Below are 15,939 nucleotides of genomic sequence, written 5' to 3' on the forward strand. Positions count from 1 at the left end.
CTGAAGATCCTTATTGTCTGGATACTTATAGCTTGATATACGGCCAAATACAGAGTAATTACACTAAATTTGTTTGTTTTAGATAAACAGTAGGGCGAAATGATGAATCATTATTGATTTAACATTTCTGTGCAGTAAAAGCAATATTTCAACAGAAGAGGCACACCTCTGCTGAATGATTACAGAGGAAAGTCTGGTAATAAATCCTTAGAAATCAGATACTGTAAGCGTTGAGCACAACACTCCAAATAAACAAATCTATTAGATAAACAAAGGGAACAGATGCACAGTAATCGGGAAAGTTTAGGGAAATGTGTGGAATTTAACCAACATAGAGAAGAACTGCTTCCTCTGGGAAGACTAATCTACGTATGTTACTGTATTTTGTGTATTAGAGAAAAGAAATGGACACGTCATAGAAATATTGTTGACCCTGTGAGGATGACTGGGATGAAGTAGCTACATTCATCTCCAAATCATTAAGTAATGCTCCTGACCTTCTCTTCAAAAAGTTTTCTTTTCATCTGCAGCTTAGCAAAGGAATTAGCCCACCTGCTAAACACAGTATCTCTATTCTTGCAATGCCATTATGTAATCACTTCTTTCTGTCTAAACCAGAGACTGAAGAACAAACCAACAAACAAAAGAGTCTACAGCCATGCTAGCAGCTCAGTAAGGCTGCACAGTGGTGCTTTGAGCTAAATGCTAACGTCAACATGCTGACATGCTAACAGTGACAACGATAACATGCTGATGTTGAGCAGGTATAATGTTTAACATCTTAGTTCAGCATGTTAGCATGATAACATTTCTCTAATTGGAACCAAACACACAGTGCAGCTGAGGCTGGTGGAAATCTCTTTAGGTTTGCATGATATTTAGTCATAAACTTAAGTATCAGACAAACTGAAATTTTGGCCTGATGATGGCGCTAGAGTAAGTCAAGGGTTCACCAAAGATATTACAATTCCTCCTGAAGGGGACATGACTGTTTTTATAAAATTGTTGTCAGAACATGACACCAAATAACTAAAAATGTCCGCTTCAGGGTGGCACTAAAGGAAAAGTCAGAGAATCAGCAGGTGCCATCGTCTGGGCACTATGAACGTCTGAGGGACTAGTTTGAAACTTGAATTCTGGTTTGGCAGTAATTGGATCTTTAAAAACAAATCTGGGCAAGAAAGAATAGTTGGCAGAAACTATGACAGTAACTGCTGCTGTGTGATGGACTAAGACTAATTAAGCAGAATCACAAATATAGCTAAATATAGCTATCTTAAGGCACTAATTAATAACTAATTAAATCAAACAGCAAATATCATCTTCTAGAGAAAAACATGTACTGATTGTGTATTTCAAAAAGTTTCAAGACACACCAGTCAAATCAATCAGGTGGAACTCCCACATATGAATTAACAGTTACACACATCCCAAAACTGTAATGAGGCTGCATTAGACTAATTAGACTGGAATTATTTGGTTCATAGGATTTACTGAACTAAAAGCACCGTTCACCAAACCAAACATCATCTGAATGTGTGTATGTGATTATTTGTAGAATCACACTCTTAATTACACCACATTCAAAAATAAAAACATTCCCCGAACATGTGAACGTCTCTTTATACCATTTAATAAATAAACTCCATTTGCCTTCCTCCTGAGATGCACCAGACTCATGAGATTGAAATGGAGAGAGAGCATAAAGAGTCAGGAAAGGGAATGAGCACATCATCCTTCGCACTGTTATCAAAGGCCCCCTACAGAGTGATAAATGTTCCCTTTTTTTCATGCCCGTCAGTCACTTATCTCCAGAACAGGGTTTTTAAGCGACATGCTTAGATTTTTCTCATACTCCATTCACAAGGCTTGAACAACTTCACATTTTCAAGTAGTGAAGATGCTGATCACGTATTTGTGGGTGAAGGTCTGTGTGTAAAAGCCGGTGCATTTGTGTGTTTATGTGCAGGGGCTGGTAGTGATGTCTGCTGAGCTGGAGGAGGTGGTCAGCAGCATCTTGAATGGTCGTATCCCGGGCATGTGGATGAAGAAGTCCTACCCGAGCCTCAAACCGCTGGGAAGCTACGTCAACGACTTCCTGGAGCGACTCAAGTTCTTACAGGTACATAAACCTGCCGTAATGCTCAACATCAGACACTGAAAGATGAAAGTATTTTGGGTTATTTAAAGCAGCCGATGTAACTAATGTCTGAGACAAAGAAGGAGTTAATGGGGGTGAAAGGAAGAAAAGGAAGAACAAGAAATAGAGAGAATCAGATAGAATGGAAAGAAAGAAACAAGAACTCATTTGTAATTGTCGGATTAGTCCATACATTTTAGCTTGGACAACCCCACTGGGAGACAAACACACAACAATCAGCAGCATTCATGTGGGAAAAGAAAAAACAAACAAACACTGCTTAAATGGTAAGAAGCTGTTGTGTCATCGGCTGCAGAGAAGAGATCCAGTGTTTGTTTACTGCGATGTTTCTTCACCAGTGTTGACGTACTGTGCATATACAGATGATTGACGAATCATCTGTATATGCACCTTTAAAACCAGACTTACAAGGTGATTCACAGGTGCACATAAAATACAACAAATATCAGAGAATGGTCAAATAAGAGAGAAATTAAAAAATATATTTATATATAAAAAGAACAACATAAAACTATTAGAGTAATAAGGTATAAAAATGCCGGACTTGAGGGGTCTTGGTGCAGGACTGCATATCAGTGAAGCTTCCAGAACAGCTTCAGTGCTTCTTGGCAAAGACTCCGCACGTCTCAGGAACCCTGTTGGTTTGTTTGGACACTCGGTGGTGACGAGCCGGTATCACATGAACAAGTTAGTGCATACCCTCTGTCGGGCACTGACCCCATGATTTAAGCTGTGTCACACTCGAGTTACACAAGACCCCTTTATTTCACTGCTTATCAACACATAAAAGCTAGGGCTCCTACTGGGTATTAGGCTTTTCATTCATGGGAAGAGAAACACATGTAGACACATGACTTATCATGTGAGTCTGAAAAGTCATCTGTTTCATCTGACATTCAGTTCCCATGTTCCTCTACTTATTTCCACAGGAGAAATATTCCTCCTGTTCATCATTACTCAATGGAGTGAAAAGAATGCACCGTGTGTATGTGTGTGTGTGTGTGTGCGTGTGTGTGTGCGTGGTGTTATCCAACGGAAATGTCCACCCATGACTCACCTCGGGGTGAGCCGGAGAGTCACGGGTTGCTGATCTGAGATAAGCACACTCTCTGAACAGAATACCTCAATATTTTCAGAAAAGTGATGTGTGCTATCAGGAAAAATACAGTCTGAGTGTGTTCAGTAGACACGTTGCCCCAAGATGTTTTTCGCCCAACTTCGCCCGAGGACTGGAAGGATACATAGGTCCAGTTAGGTCAGGCTGTTGTTGGTTAGTAAGTGGTTCTAATGTGTAAGCTTATTGTACTCATGTTGTATACACAAAGTACAGCCTGTAAACATGATGTTTTTTCTGAAAGCACCTTTGGGTCTAACACTCTTTCCCTCTTCTTCCCATCCCATGTGCTAAGCTAAGATAAATATGTCTTGGAGCAATCTTACTGAATGCACAGAGAATGAATTGATATTAATCTTCTCATCAAATTTCTGGTAAGACAGTCAACAAATGTATTTCCTTAATAAATGGACAGGCTACTAGATGGAAAACACTCAATAAAATAAAGTAGGATGGTCCATCTTGAAACCAGAGCTTGTTTAGCCAAGTGTGAGTATAACTTCTGGAGCCTGCATACCCTAATATAAAGAAAAGTTTTACACAAAACACTACTTCGTTCTCTCTCTCTTACTGTACTTTAGTGAACTACACTATAATGAAATGGACATTTATTGTAACCTCAAAAAGCTTACATAGAGCTTACTGTATATTACTCCCTCTAGACCAAAACAAGACTTAAGCACAGCGGACCTTTGAGCTAAATGCTCACAATGGCACTTTTGGTATGCTGATGTTTAGCTGATAAAATCATTTTCACCATCTTAATTTAGCGTGTTAGCATGCTTATTAGCATTTAACACAAAGTACAGCTGAGACTGATGTGGATGTGGGTCATTTTGCAGGTATTTGGTCATAAATAAAAGTATAAAACAAATTAAAATTGTGACTTGACGATGGCACTACAGGGAAAATTAAGGGATCACTAAAGTTATTATACTTTATCCTGAGGCAGGATCAGGCATGAATGTCTGTACCAAATGTCATGGCAATCCATCCAGTTGGCCTTTTTCACAGTAGACATCTTGTCTTGGAACGGTAGGTAAAGCACAGGTGTGACTAATAACATTAACAGTGCCCCTGTTCCCTTTAAATGTCCCAGTGAGCCACACAAGAGAGCCAGAGGACACAATGCAAGAACCTTGAAACTGGCTGACATAAAAAGAAACGCATTTGTCGTTAAGTTTATTCATTTCACTTGTGCTTTTCGCACTGTGACACGTCAAAATGTCTTCTGTGAAAAAGGTCTGTAGTTTTCACTCAAAACCATAAATGTCAACCTCATGGTGGCACTACAGGAAAAGTCAGGAAATCATCAGAAATCAGAATGATTCATTCATTGATGTCTGTGCAAAGTTTCATGGTAATTCATTCAATAGTTATTAAGATATTTCAGTCTGGACCAGAGTAGTGGACTGATCGACCAACATAACCAACAACCAGAGGCGTACTGCTACAGTAAAAAATGGACTCCTGCTCCTCTAATTTCTGCAGGTTTCTGCTGGTTGTGAGCAACTGCTGAACTTAAATTCATAATGTATACAGTGGCATTGACCAGCAGTCAAGTCCTCCTGGACAGAAGTATTTCATTTATGACAGCAACCATGACTTTGCATAAATAAATCTCTGTAATTGTCTTGTTGTTTGCTTGCTGAGGTCCAAGGCTGCTCAGCTATAGTCCAAAAAAAAAAAGTTTCATTGTTTGCAAGATTTGCTGTCTTTCAAAAAGAGCATAGCAGATATGTTAAGTGGGATTTATTATGGCTCGAGAATGTTTTGGGATCAAGTGAGGAATTGCCGTTTGACATTGCAATTTTTCATTTAAATGAGATATGAACAATTCTGTGCTGCTCTCAGCCCGGCCATATTGTCTCTGTCTGAGATGATTTCAACGTACTGCACATAGTCACTAAACACTGTTTAATCATACAGTATTGTACTGTAGTTGTGGTTTTGTAGGTTTGTTTCGGCATAATGTTTTTTTTAATGGGTACTTCTGTATAAATGCAAAAATGTGACAAAAAATGTAACCTGAACCTAACAAAAGCTCACAGGTCACTGTGATCTGACTGGTTTTTGGTTATAAATGTCTTCCCTGTCCTTCTGTGTTTTCAGGATTGGTATGATCAGGGTACACCTGCTGTATTCTGGGTATCAGGATTCTTCTTCACCCAGGCCTTCCTCACAGGCAGTCAGCAGAACTATGCCAGGAAACACACCGTCCCTATTGACCTGCTCGGCTTCGACTTCGAGGTCCTGGATGAAAAACAATACAAACGGCCTCCAGAAGACGGTAGGGTACTAATGAGTGAGAGGAGGAGGAGGAGGAGGAGACAGGGGTCAGGTAGGGTTGTTTTAGCGTAGAAGGGAGGATGGTCACTTGATAGCAAAAACAGGATGTTGTTAAAAAGATTAGAATAGCTTTATTCAGCAAACCGTCCTCCAGATTAACGAAGTTACAGACGGAGGATAGAGCGTACTTGAAAGAGGAATGAGTCAGAAAAAGATTTAAAAAAAACAGACACATGGATGAAAAGTGAGGGAGAGGAGGATTGAGGTTTCAAAGCAGGAACTGAAATAAGAGTAACATAAGCAGTGGGTGGAGGAAAAGAAACAAACAGATGAAAACTGACATTAGGCTGACTGAATATAAGAGGCAAAGTGTAAAGTGGGAAAGTACGGAAAAGAAAAGCCTCCCTGCCTCACGCCTACATGCAGGCCTGCGTCAGCCCCTTGCTGTGCCTCCAGCTCTCTCTCACATAAAGCTTCACCCTCAATCAGCCCCCAGCTGGGGCCCCATCACGCTAACGCAGCCTATACTGCCAAGCTGCAGATTTGACAGTGTGTTTGTGCATTTGGGTGTGTGATACTGACAGAATGCCAACAGTCAGTTATCTCTAAATCTCATCCCTTTTTCCACCCCATTAAAAGAGCTCACATTCTTTATGAAAAGAGAAAAGACGTTAGCGCAGAGGTCAGTTCGGCTTGATTCCTGAACTTTTTATGGTCGCTGGAACGGTAAACAGTCTGCGTGCGTTGTAGTCACAGCGTTTCTCTAATGTAGCGGATGATTTTAATACAAATAGTAACATTTCTCACCTCTTTTGTTACCCCTGAATTATGTGTGTGTGTGTTTGTGTTTGACACTCAGGTGTGTACATTCGGGGTCTGTTCCTTGATGGCGCCCGCTGGGACAGAAAGACCAAACTTCTTGCAGAGTCTTACCCCAAAGTGCTGCATGACACCATGCCTGTGGTGAGGAGCACACAAAGCATACAGATACTGTACACACACTGTTGATATAGATTAGAATAATACATTTAATATCTCCCTTTTGTTTTACTTCATTCATTCACATAGTGTTTCTGTAAGTTGCAGAAACGTGCATCAATCTCATCCACGTTTCCTACATTCACAAGCCATGCAGGAAGATGACGTCAACAGCCTTGATCCCATCTGATTGGTCGATGAGCCTTTTTCACAGTAGACCTGTTATATAATAGGAGCAGCACATCACATTAATGATGGCTCCATTGCACTCAGGTGTCCCAGAGTCTCATTGAACCATGACAGTGTTCCAGTGAGCCAGCATGCACCAGTACCAGGACCTTGAATCTGACGCCTCTAATTTGAATTCAGCCATCATTAATTTTAATCATTTGCACGTTTTTCCTACTGTCACATGTTTTCTATGAGAAAGGCCTGTTGTTTCTCCACTTTGACTAAACAAAAACAGACTTACTTAAAGCGGCTATAATCTATATTTTTTATAATAATAATGTATCAAATGAGAATGTGTAAGACTCTGCAGCTCCCCTGCTCGGCACCAAACAGCAAACACACACAACTAGCGACCAGCTGGTGAACATAGTGGAGCATTTTTTAGCTAAAGAGCCAGATATTTCCATCAGGAGTTGATAGAGAGCAAAAACAGAGCGAAGGGAGAGTGAATATTGGATATACATTCGGTAGGTGGACAGAAACAAGACTCCAAATGAATAATAATGTTGCTCCATAAATTCTTGATGGAGCAACATCAACATTAACAAATAAGCAACTATTTGCTAAGAAGTTTAACATATCAACTTAAAGGTAAAGTCAGCAATCCTAATCCAATATACTTTTTGTCAAATTCAGCGAACATCTCTTCACGGTCCGCCTGCTGTCTGTTCTGTGTGTGCTGAAACAAAATCTGGTGTTCATACACAGCACTGGCTTTGTAAATAGGCATGTAAACACAGTGGCTCAGAGCGAGCCACACAATATTACTCCGGCCAATCAACAGCAGGGGGCATTCATGCTCGTACACAGGACAGGGGGAGGTCATCAGAGCAGCTGTCTGTGTGAGGAGATGACAGTCTCCCGTCTCCAGCACCCGTTGACTTGTGAGGGAGATCTGGTGAACTGGAGAGAGACAGAGAGAGAGAGAGAGAGGCCGTGGCCAATTCACACAGAAAGTGTTTTCTCACAAAAACAGATACGCTTCCATTTTATTAAACGTATCAATCCACACTGAATCTGAGACAGTTTCACAGAGACCCCCCGCGTTCTTTTACGCTCTGAGTCTGTTTCTCTCTCATTTAGTGAAGCGTAATCTGAGCAGGCAGCTGTTTAAATCACACAAATATCCCGCTGTATATGTGTTTTCAACTTATTAACCGTATCAATGCATCATTAAATACAAACACCGACGATTTCTTTCTTCTTTCCCTCGGAGCTGACGTGTAAACTGTAAAGTATTTTGTCACCTGGTGAAGGCAGTTTGTCCGGCCGCTGTCCTCTCAGCTCTCCAGGAGCTGCAGGGGACAGACGGCTGCTTCTGTTGGACAGATACGCTGAACGCAGGTAGAGTAAGAAGCGAGGAGGCCGCAGAGAGGTGGAGAGTGTGGTTAGACTGTTGTGCTCACAAGAGATTTTTTTTTTTTCCCCAATCGTGATAAAGTGTGAGAGGAACAAAAGTGACTACAGCTGACGCATCGCTCTGGATTCCACCATATTTGTCTTTTGGTCGTTGCCTTGGCAATTCAGTTCATTTTTAACTGCAGTTTTCAACACGGTCTATTTTTTAACTGAGACTAGAAATACGTAGAGAAAAATATGTTGGTTTACACTTAGATTGTTCGGGTTTGACACTTCAGTGGGGGTAACTGTTAAGCTGTAGAGTAAGAGCACTTGGTAGTTTATGAAAAACACTGCAAGCAACCAGGGAAAAAAATGTTGTTGCATAACATATTCTTACATAAAGTCTGAAGGGAGGTTTATTGATTCTGCTCTTGTGAATCTCTACGGGTGTCAAAACAGAGTGAAGATAATATCTTTTCACGTATCAGATTATGAAAATGGGGCAGTTTCTATCCTTATTCGGCTTGTAAACTCCTGTGAGGCGGCTGTTGTTTTTAAAAAATCAGAGACCAATATCTCCGAGTCTCAGAGGGAAAAGGGGAACGACAACCAAAATACTGTAGCTGTAGCTCTACCCAGGAGGATGTTCACAGCTCCTTGTTCTCTGGACTCAATACAGAGCAGCAGTTTCAGCACTTTTTTAACATTATGCCCATAGGACGTGTGGCTCCTTTGCTCCCTTATTCTTTTATTAATTAACAGCGCTTGATATGGTATATGAAAGTAGAGTGGCAGTGATGAGAGTGCCAGCAGCAGTAGCTAGGACTGATCAAGTTTCCCCCCCCCCTCTGTTCTCTCCTCTTCACAATGCATTCAGTGATGATGAATAATGCAAGACGGGCTTTTTTAATATTCAGACATTTCAGGGCAAGTTATTAACAGAATCAGTTTTTGACAAGAGCGGAACTTAATTAAAAATGTGTTTATTATTTGTGGGAGAAAAAAAAAACAACAGAGGCTGCTGTGGCTGGCTTTGAAATGCAAATCTTCACAGAGGCGCCCGTTATGGAACGAGATGAGTACTTTTCTGGCTGCAACTCAACAAACTGTTTTTGTTTTTTTTCAAGAGATGTTTTTTTGAGTGGCCCAGTTTATCCCTTTTGCATAACCACGACTTCTTAATAGCCCAAAGGGACTACTCATTGTTAATGCTATTGTTTTATAAGTTTATGTCCCCAAAGTTCCAATTTGTAAGTTAATGTTTGAATAACAAATCGAGATCCAGGTTAGTTTCCACTGTTATACATTTGAACTAAGCTCTTAATCTGGTCTTTCCCTTTTAAAACAATCACACCCATCGTCAAGCATTCGTCATGTAATCTGTTGTTTGTTACTCATCAGCAGAGGTGTACTAAATTCAACTTGCCAGTTTAATTATTCTACCAGTCACATGTTTTTAATGGAAAACATTGTCTAAATGATTGTGACTATTTGCGTAAGTGGCTAATCAAGTAAGAGAAGGCGAAACTGGCAGCCGCAGCTTAAATGTTTAAGTCATTTGACTCGTCTCCGTCTCCTCGTTCCTCCTTTTCTGTCAGATGTGGTTGAAGCCGGTCAAGCGGCAGGACATCCCCCAGAGGATGTGTTACCTATCACCCGTCTACAAGACCAGCGAGCGGCGAGGAACCCTGTCCACCACCGGCCACTCCACCAACTATGTCATCGCCATGACGCTCAACTCCAACGTGCCTGCTGAGCACTGGATCAGGCGAGGGGTGGCACTGCTCTGCCAGCTCAGCTCCTAGTCTGGTTTTTCTGCTTGTTTTCACACACATACACTGACATGCAATTAAAAAAAAAGAATGAAAAGCCACAGTTTCTCTTGGCTTTTTATGCAGTACATTGTATCTACATGAATAAAACAATGAACAAATATTAATAATTAAGCTACAATTACTGCCAGTTGTTTTTAATGTAGAGAAGATACTCTCATCACAGTCTGGTTAGAGACTGAAGTTGTATGTCGGATGATAGTATCCCAACATATATGATAGATAGCCCAACATTACAGCAGCCACATTACTGGTCATTTATTTTACCATGTTATACCTCGCTATATACCAGCTTGATTGCTGACTGCAGAAATACATTCAGACCCTGCTGACAGCCTCCGTTATGTACAGCTACAGATCCATGACAGATCTTACAGTAACCCAGCTCCACCTTGTATGCATCGTTTACTCAGCCTTCACATTTGTTTAAGAAGCAACTTTGCTAAAGCTGCTGATCTGGGAAACAGGAGACGAGTGGTGCAGAGCAGAGAGAGTGTTACTGATAGATGCGTTATGCTGCTGTGGTTCTGCTGCCAAACATTTGTCTCTAACATTTTGCGAAAACCATCACAAATCAGGAGTCAGGGATCTTTTCAGCATTTATTTTCCTTTCATGATGGGGAGAATGCACAGACAGGCAAACAGCAAGGATGTTGCATTTTGCATTTTAGATCCAGATTACTAAACAAATATACATAAAACAAAGCAAAAAAAATGAGAACAATCATGGACCTTCATTTTACCGACAATTTTTGCGATGCAGTGAAGAAACATGTTATCTGGGGAGGTGTCATAAATGTCACAAAGTCTGGATGCAGTTTAGATTTAACTTGTACATGTTATCAAAATAGAAATTGACAGAATAAATGTATGGTTATATTTTAAAGACAGCAAATGATGACAGAGAATGAAAATAAATCAAGGATTTTAAGTGTTTGCACTGCCGTTACAGACAGTACAAACGTGATGGACTCCTAAAATAAATCATGTATAAGAGAGATAACTGATGCAGCAGATAAGTTTTACTCCTGCACATCATCTGCATAATTTGAAACCTGCCTCATTTGCATTTAGCTAACAAAAAAAGTCTTGTAACACTAGTTACACTAGGCCCCAAAGAACATGATCTTCACAAACAGTTAATTTAAAAAGTAACAAAGGTTGTCAATATTTTAACTTTGCAGTACAAAGAATGAAAACAATTTTACACTCAACACAATGTCTGTACCATTTCACTCATGCTTCATGCATGATTTAGTCAGATCATTTACACGAGTTCAATGTGACTGACAATGATTTACAGCCAGTTAAGACATAGACAATGGATGTCACACAGTGACAGGATAAATGAAGTCACACACGTACCTGTGTGCTCTAGCAGCTGAAACTAGGCTAGCTAGCTTAGCATGTGAGCGGCAGAACAGCCAATGGAATGTCGGGGCAGGGGGAAGAGGCCATGTCAAGCACCAGCCACTGAAAATCCACACAGTTGGCTCAGTCAGCAAAGTGACTATAATGTACATTCCCCGGAAAAATATATCAGTTTAACCCGAGTTTGATAACTTGAGTTAAACATCCATTACAAGTGCAAGGAATGCTGACACAGATTATCGTTCTGCTGTGATAAAAGAGAACTTCCTTTTGCTTGGTCTGTCTCCGATTGTCAGGATCAACAAGTTAACTGATTCTTCAATGGAAGTATCTCCAAAAACTATTTAGCAGGAACAAAAATTTGCTTTTAGCTGCTCAACTACTGACACCATAAAGATCTCATGTATTTACAGTACATAAGAAAATTTGAATTAGTGTGACTCAACCGTTTATTCTCCTATTGTAATTAAATGTTCACTGCCGGGTGGTCCAGCTGGACAAATCACCTTTTAGGAACTCAAAGAGACACACTAAACAAATCTAGTAAACTACAACACTTGATGAAGACAACAATAACTAGTTTTTTCTGAATTCACATTTTGAAGCTGCTGATTCATGTAGAGAAAGATAAAATGGAAAGGCCTAACAAGGATATGTGTCATTTGGCTACAGATTGTCAAACCTTTTTAAAAAAAAAAAATTGGTCACTTGTGGCATCTAGATTCTTAACAAAAACACTGATTAGTCTTAAATGCTAATTTATCAAGGCTTTGGCAGCTGTGTTAGCTATCTCTATCAACTACAAAGGTTTAATAATCCCAAAGATCAAAATATAACTGAAGTAATGCAGCAAAAAAAAACAAATAAATAAAAATAACACTGAGCCACTTAGACAATCTCCTACATACGGTCGGGGGAACACTTTTCTACTTTGACACTGCAGCTTAATAGCTGTTAACACATTTTGCAGGTGAGCTAAATAAAAAAAAAAAGGTTTATTCCAGATGCAGTAGCTTGCTAAACTGAGCTCTCAGTCTCTTTTAGGACACTGTGACGGTATGCGGTGCGGCTGTGGTGTTGCTCCAGTGGCCAGGACATGGCACAGAGACACGAGATGTTTGATACACAGCATGATGACATCAAAAGTTGATGATGGATGGCGGGTGGAACACACCACAGATGTACTAGGCATGGATGATGGGACACAGCACAGGGTGGATAAGAGACGAGGAAGTAGGGGGGTACGACAACAACACACTAACAACAGGTGATGATGGATAGGCGAGGAGCTGCTGGGCCGTGACAGCTGCATCTCTGCAGGAATGCGTCCTGCGACACCTTACTATCTAGCAGCTCCTCTCAGATGGAGTTTACCGGTACAGAGCAGAGGAGGTGTTTTTCTGGTTGGAGTGTAGCCTCGCTCTTCTTTCATTCAGCTTCTCTGCTTTTGGCAGAGGAAGAGTTGATGGAGGAGCAAAGTGTAAACATCACTAGCAAAGTCAGGAGATATGCATAAGCTAATGCTGCATGTTTGGAATGGAGGCACAGGCCATGAATGAGACTCACATTGCATGCAAGACTGGGCCGTTACATCGCAAACAAAGCATGTTAAGGCCAAGAAGAACATCATTGATACATCCAGCTCTACCCTCCCTCACCCCCTCGCGCCCCATCTACTCCTCCAGCTAAAAGCCAAAATCGAAAACGATGCGGTCTTCAAAGATGGCGATGAGCAGCATGATGCCGAACCCGGTCAGCATGCCCAAGTTCTGCAGGATAAAGTGTCCCAGCTGGCAGCGCTTGTGGTCCTCGCTGTCGCCGTGAAGCATCTCTGGCAGCTACGAAAGAGACACAAAGTAACCAGTTGGGATCAGAAACAGACTTCTGGAGATTAGCGTTGCAGATGAGAAGGCAGAAAGAAGAGTGAGAGAGGAGACGGTGAAAGTTAAGCTGATGTTGAAGCGGGACAATTATCACTCTGGGGCTGTCAAGTGCAGTGTGCCAGCTTACCATATCCACCAGGGCCACATAAAGGAACATGCCAGCTGTGATGGCAAAGATCCAGTTGGTGACATTGTGTGTGTACTGGCCCACAGCTGTGCCAATCAGCATGCCAACGTAGGCCATGAGGGCGGACAGCAGATTGTAGACAATGGCCTGCTTCACTGACATCCCCGCTTTCAGCAGCACAGCAAAGTCACCTGTCAGCCGGAGAGAGACACACACTCATTTAAGCATCATTAAAGCAATTCCAATCTTATTCCAACAGGCAGATCCCAGCTGGCAAAATCCACAATTTCTGTGTGCATATTGTTTTGTTTTTTTACTTTTTCACCCTTTTCTGACTCACGTGATGAGGTGAACTTGTTCAAAAGCAGACTCCACATCTGCCACCGCTATCTGTCTTCAAGTAGGTAAAAAAAAAAAAAAAAACAGACCAGGAGCTGCTCTCTCTAAGAAATATGTCTTTAACTCCCTTCTGATACACTTATGATTACATATGCATGCCGTAGCCTCTCTACCCTCTTCAATCATTGCTGGGCCAAATGCGGGAAGAGGCCCAAGTCTCAGCGGAAACGCCCTGGATTTGGAGAGAGAGATGAATACTGAGAAGGGGGTGGCCTACATTTCCTCCACCGTGTAACAAGCGGCCTCTTTTCCTTGCTAATTACCACAATGAATATATTACCACTCTGCTCTCATCCATCAATCAAAGCCAGAGAAAGAAGAGAAGGGGAGGGGGGGGGGGGGGGTTTCAAGAGAGGAGGAAGAGAGACAGTCAGCGTACACTTCAATGGCCTTTTTTTTCCACTTCACCTTACTCTGGCGTTTCATGCCTCCTTGGTTCCAAACCATCAGACACTCAGACACGCCTGCCACCACCTCATCTACCGCAATTAACACACCCCTCACTGCCAATTAGCTTCTCTCTGGGTGGTTAAAGAACCCTCATAATCATCATCTTTGCCATCCAGCTGCCAGCCGGGGACTACTTTTGTGTTTAGGAGGAGCTGAGAGGTGCACTTGTCAAACTGCTGGGTTTGTCTGACAAGCGGCCCTACAGGGGTGAAGGCAGTGCTCCTGGAGAGCGGGCGCTGAATCAACAGGAAATGTGAAATTACACGGGGAGAAAAGAGACAGAGCTCACAAATCTTCACATGCAGGACTCGTGTTGCAGTTAACCATCTGGAAACGTGAGTAAAAATAGCAAAAAAAAAAAAAAAGTTGCATCAGAATCGAAGCTCTTTGCTGAAACATCACGAACGAAGGCAAAAAAAACTTCACATTTTCTGGCACGTCCGAACGGCTAAATCACGTCACGAACTTTAAAGCTAGTTTTTTGCAGCGTTAACTTAAACCGCCTCCCTCCCATCCCCCTTCCCTCACATAGATGCTTTTAACAGAAGCCTGTTTCCTGTTCTAAGCTCCAACACAACAACAACAACAACAACAGTAGGATAGGATGCTGCTGTTCAACACAAGGGCAGACAAATGTAGGCTATTATTCACCGGCTCACACTCTGCAGTAATTGACACTACTCTATTCATCAACCACACAAACGAGGCATGAAAACTGCTCCGCGACGAGACACATCATTAGTACTGATCTGGTGTGGATGGCCCCGTTGCTCTGTTTCACCCCGTTCTCGCCACCTTTTTCCTCTAGCTGTAAACAGGCGGAGGAGAGGACTCGCAACAAAAAACGTTCACCGTTGCTGAATCGAAAAGAGGGGGTCTTCCTCGGAGAAAACAGATCGAATGCAAATGAACGCACCGGCAGCTGTACTGTCTCGGAGTCTCACTGTATTGAACAATGAGTGCCAGGCGTAGTACATCATCTGCACTGACAGACACTTTGACAAGCCATTTCGCTGCTGTCAGACAAAAGCCATTAATCTGGAAAAAGTACATTTTTTTCTGGAGTAAAGAGAAGAAGGATGATTATTGACAGCAGTGGGTTTTTAAACAGGTTTCGAGGCGCCGAGGGGTCATGAGACTCACTTGGATTTAAAGTTTCAGTTCAAATAAGAAAGTGCTGCTTTCCATGAGGCGGTGATTGAGACGCAGATTATCTCGATGTGAACTACAAGGAAAAACCCTTCACAGAACAGCTTTGTTCTACCCGTTGAGTGAGTGAAGTGTGGTGCAAGTCACTGGTGCGTAAGGAGTGAATTACTTGCTTTGTTTTTTATGCTTTTTCTTAATGAACTGCACTTACTTACCAAGTTCATGAGGTAATTCATGGCAGAAAACAGCCACTGATGTACTGATGCCTCCTGTGAGGTTTGCACTGAATGCTGCGCCTGTAGGGACAACACAAAGTCAGGAAAGCCTAGAAACACAACTTTATGGTTAATGTTTTTGAAACATAATGTTTGCGGAGCCCACAGAATCTAATGTGGTAACCATAGTAACCATTAACCAATCATAACCTCCAAACTGAACGTATATTCTCCGAGGTCTCTGAGATGTTTCAGATGCTCTGCTGAGTTTTTTTCACATCTGCTTTTTTTTTTTTGCAGGCACACTTGTCAGTGAAACATTGAAATATGCTATTTTGACTTGTTTGTATGAGCAATTTATAATCATTTTAATTACTTTTTTTAAATACCTGTTTGAAA

At 41.6% G+C, this 15,939-nt stretch overlaps 2 protein-coding genes across 7 annotated transcripts in view; one reads left to right on the top strand and one right to left on the bottom strand.

Moving 5' to 3' along the window:
- Nucleotides 1-9,983, top strand: part of dnah7 (dynein, axonemal, heavy chain 7) — an 84,646-nt gene extending 74,663 nt beyond the window's left edge. Inside the window, exons 63-66 of the mRNA XM_044366564.1 lie at nt 1,970-2,122; nt 5,388-5,565; nt 6,424-6,527; nt 9,713-9,983. Of these exons, the coding sequence (XP_044222499.1) occupies nt 1,970-2,122; nt 5,388-5,565; nt 6,424-6,527; nt 9,713-9,919 (642 nt within the window). The 3' untranslated portion in view covers nt 9,920-9,983. The remainder of the gene's footprint in view (nt 1-1,969; nt 2,123-5,387; nt 5,566-6,423; nt 6,528-9,712) is intronic.
- Nucleotides 9,984-10,533: 550 nt separating this feature from the next.
- slc39a10 (solute carrier family 39 member 10) overlaps nt 10,534-15,939 on the bottom strand; it is a 35,874-nt gene continuing 30,468 nt past the window's right edge. For all 6 annotated transcript variants that reach the window (XM_044366565.1, XM_044366566.1, XM_044366567.1 and 3 more), the window contains 3 exons: nt 15,541-15,621; nt 13,328-13,518; nt 10,534-13,155 (listed from right to left, as the gene is read on the bottom strand). In XM_044366565.1, coding sequence (XP_044222500.1) covers nt 13,003-13,155; nt 13,328-13,518; nt 15,541-15,621 — 425 coding nt within the window. In that variant the 3' untranslated portion in view covers nt 10,534-13,002. The remainder of the gene's footprint in view (nt 13,156-13,327; nt 13,519-15,540; nt 15,622-15,939) is intronic.

The sequence above is a fragment of the Thunnus albacares genome, chromosome 11 (assembly GCF_914725855.1).
Source record: "Thunnus albacares chromosome 11, fThuAlb1.1, whole genome shotgun sequence".
Classification (NCBI taxonomy): Eukaryota; Metazoa; Chordata; class Actinopteri; order Scombriformes; family Scombridae; genus Thunnus; species Thunnus albacares.